Consider the following 3,910-nt stretch of genomic DNA (forward strand, 5'->3'; position numbering starts at 1 on the left):
AGTCGCATGTGGCCGAATCCACGATGAGATTATCTATCGAAATTACTACTAAAATGTACCTATATTTTTGGAATTTGGAATTTTTATTTTCGTTTTATGTTTGATTTTATTTTATGTACCTTTATCTGTTTATCTCTGTTTCATTTACTTTCGATGTTGGCCCAATAAAAATTAAATTATCTTCAAGAAGGACAACCGAACCACACAAGCATTCAGGCTTACACTAGAAAAGAAGTATTCATAATATGGTTCCGCCCAGAGCGAATAAAAATGGAACTTGACTAAGAATTCCAACGGCATATGATGCATGTCACATTCCGCGATGGGGAGTTCGCAACATGTAACATGGCAATCTATATCCGAACTAACAAAAATTAAGTCTAAAATCTTATTTAGCCTATTAAAAACATTATTTACTTGGGATAAGCCCATACTAAAACAGTCATCTAGGAAAAGAATCTCGTTCGGCAAATGTACATTACTAGGTATCATAGCCGACGATTGCGGATCGCCGGACCATACCAACGAACCCAAATTGAATTGAGCACGCCGGCGGCTTTAATAGTTCTTAAGCAGTTTGGTATTAGTGTCAGAGGGAATCAAGTGGAATGGAAGTGGTATCGTGCGGTATCTTGCATTACTTTTCGCAAATACATTTAAACTTCATTTATATTTCCATAGAACAAAACAGAAAGAACGAGGGGGAACGTTGTGAGTTGCTGTGGAGACCGCAACTCTACAGTTATACCCGATACTAAGTCAGTATGGCTCTCCTCCGGCAGACGCCGCTAATATTAAACGACACGACAAGGAGTGCGTGCGAGAGAGACAGAAAATCAGTCTGAGCGTGACGTCGGGTGCTGCGTAGCCAGTGCAAATTGATTTGTTCCTTTTGGCTATAAAAATGATCTGATCTGATCCAGATTCAGCAATCTGATATATATGATCATTATCTATGATTCTGCGTTTTTAGTTTTCTCGTATCCTCAATATTGTGGATGCAACAGATTTTCGTTCTTTGTGTGGGCGGAAGGGGGTGGGGCAAAGTTTTGAAATATTCTTGTAGCAGTGACATATCACAGAAGTCTGGATCCAAAATATCGTTGCTCTCGCTCTTATAGTCTTTGAGCACTAGGCGCTGAAGGGGACGGACAGACGGACAGATGGACAGACGGACGGACGGACAGACGGACAGACAGACATGGCTCAATCGACTCGGCTATTGATGCTGATCAAGAATATATATACTTTATGGGGTCGGAAACGATTCCTTTTGGACGTTACACACATCCACTTTTACCACAAATCTAATATACCCCAATACTCATTTTGAGTATCGGGTATAAAAACAGGGGATTATTTTATATACATACGTGTTTGTGTATAACTAGTATTTTGGGAGCTCCGAGTAGCGTGGGGGCGTGGACCAGAGCACGCTGGAGTTGCGCTTCAGCTGGCTGGGATCGATGTTGGGGAAAATCAGTTTCAGGTCCGGAGTGGTGGGGGCCACCGAGAAGAAGCTGTCGATGACATCGGTGGGACAGTGGCTCTGCATGGCAATCGCTTCGCCGCGTACATGGCCTGAAAATGGGTCACAAAATTTTAGATTAGATCAGACACTGGCTACAGAAAACGCTAACTTACTGCGACTCCAGGTGGGTGCTGGCGGACGCTTGTGGGTGACCTTGCCCTCGTCATCGGTGGCTCGTGCAGCATGTCCCATGTGTATTTTGTCTTCGGCGGCGGTGGCAGAATCTTCTTCTTGGCCCCGGTCAACTGTACCAGCTTAACGTCAACCACTAACCCTTGATGAATCCAGAGTTTCCAAATGAACATGTGTTCATCATGTAGCACCTCTCCTGTTGCGTGATCTGACCTACGATACAACAAGTTATCTACAATTTTGAGATCTGGCAACTTATCAATATTGGCCCTAACCCTTTCTACGATCTCCACGTAATCTTCTGCCTTGAATTCTGGCGATTCCAAATCCACCAACAACACATTGCTCGCGTCTAGAGTCGCCACTTCCTCCTCATTTACGCGAGAAAGAGCATCCGGAACCACATTAAGCCTGCCGCTACGATGCTCGATTTTAATTGAGAAACTCTGCAGCTTTAATGCCCATCGGGCTAGACGTTAGTGTAAGTCAGTTTGTGACATGAGCCACTTTAAAGAGGCGTGATCAGTGATTACAGTAAATTCATGCCCCTCGATATAAGCTCTGAACCTATTTATGCAAACTATTGCGGCCAGACATTCTTGTTCGGTGACCGAATAATTCTTTTGGGCTTTGTTGAGTTTTTTCGATACAAACGCAATCGGATATTCGTCCCCCTCCGGCGTCTTCTGCACCAGCACTCCCCCAACGCCTGTCTTGCTAGCGTCGCAGTGAACATAGAATGGTTTGCTAAAATCAGGACTACGCAAAACTGTCGCTGAGCAAAGCATCTCCTTCAACTTTTCAAAAGCCTCCTGACCCTCTTGAGTCATTGAAAATTTCTGTCTGGGCTTGAGCAAGTCCGTGAGAGGCGCGGCTACCGATGCGAAGTTGCCTGTAAACTTCCTGTACCAGCCTACCATACCTAGGAAGCGACGCAGAGACTTTAGGGATTTTGGCAAAGGAAAATCGGACATGGCCGAAATCTTATCCGGATCTGTACGAATCACCCCTTCGCCTACTATATGCCTCAAATACCGCACTGACTTCATGCAAAACTTGCTTTTCTCCACATTCAGCGTTAACCCTGCCGCTTTTATGTAACTTGCCACTTCACTCAACACCCTCCGATGTGACTCAAAAATGTCCGACACAATCAAAAGGTCGTCCAGGTACACAAAAACTTCATTTCTTAAACTGGCCGGAATTACCTTGTCCATCAACCTTGTCATGGTCTGCGAAGCATTAGTGAGACCAAAAGGCATTACCTTATACTGGTAGAGAGGTTTCCCCGGAACCGTGAACGCTGTTTTATCGCGTGAGCTCGGCTCTACGGGAACTTGCCAATAGGCATCCTTAAGATCCAGGCTCGAAATAAACAACGCCTTAGGAAGACGTCCTAGAATCCCATCAATTTGTGGTAACGGATACGCGTCTTTTTTGGTCGCCGCGTTAACTTTCCTACTATCTAAACATAGCCTCACCTTTCCTGGCTTCTGCACCAATACTACCGGTGATGACCACGCACTATCGGATTCCTCTATCACTCCTAAGCTGAGCATCCGATCTATCTCCGCATATAACAATTTCTCTACCGCAGGAGATACAAGGAAGTGTCTCTGCTTCACGGCTTTTGCATCACCTACATCAATTGAATGCGAAAGCAGAGCCGTCTTTCCTAGACCGGAAACGGAAAACGAAGGAAATAAATTGATGGTCGCTTGCAACTGGTCCATTTCCCCTCGGCTGAGGTTCTGCGGTTCATGAACTATCTCTGCCAGCGACATGCTGGGTGGTAATAAATCGAAACTTGACCAAAAGTCGATCCCTAAATACAAGTCCTGGCTGAGCGATGGAATAATGTGCAGCTCAAGGTCCTTCACTGCACCCTTATACTGCACCGGTGTCCGCAGTCGTCCCACTACCTCTTGCCTGTGGAAGTGGAAGCATTTACAACTCCTCTCTTAAAAGGAATTCGGCTTTGGATTACGCGTTCTGCTAACTTTCCGCCTATAACACTCATAGCTGCTCCGGTGTCCAATAGACCAAGGACCGTTTGATCCAACAGGCGAACTTCCGCATATGGACGCTTGTCCTTCTGCTTGTAACGAATGCAATTTATCGCTTTCGCCGCCTTCCGGAACGCTCTCATCCTTCTTGCACTCCTTGTGGGTTGGTCGTTGGTGAAAAGCGAATGGGATCTGGCATGGACTAGTTGTGGCCAGACTAAAGCTTGGTGTATGTCGGATT

The 3,910-nt window shown here is 45.4% G+C and overlaps 1 protein-coding gene across 1 annotated transcript; it reads right to left on the reverse strand.

Moving 5' to 3' along the window:
• Positions 1–1,338: 1,338 nt before the first annotated feature.
• LOC117195240 (inner centromere protein-like) lies at positions 1,339–1,791 on the reverse strand. Its single transcript, XM_033399868.1, has 2 exons — positions 1,645–1,791; positions 1,339–1,581 (listed from the first exon to the last, which is right to left on the reverse strand). Exons 1-2 carry the CDS (start codon positions 1,721–1,723, stop codon positions 1,388–1,390), a joined length of 273 nt encoding a protein of 90 aa, XP_033255759.1. The 5' UTR covers positions 1,724–1,791; the 3' UTR covers positions 1,339–1,387.
• Positions 1,792–3,910: the final 2,119 nt, after the last annotated feature.

Source organism: Drosophila miranda, unplaced genomic scaffold (assembly GCF_003369915.1).
Source record: "Drosophila miranda strain MSH22 unplaced genomic scaffold, D.miranda_PacBio2.1 Contig_AX12_pilon, whole genome shotgun sequence".
Classification (NCBI taxonomy): domain Eukaryota; kingdom Metazoa; phylum Arthropoda; class Insecta; order Diptera; family Drosophilidae; genus Drosophila; species Drosophila miranda.

Excerpts from the sequence above, each read along its gene's own strand:
- LOC117195240 (XM_033399868.1), bottom strand. The coding sequence starts at position 1,723 with ATGGGACATGCTGCACGAGCCACCGATGACGAGGGCAAGGTCACCCAC. Across the intron at positions 1,582-1,644 it reads AGCACCCACCTGGAGTCGCA|GCCATGTACGCGGCGAAGCG; the intron begins GTAAGTTAGCGT and ends ACCCATTTTCAG.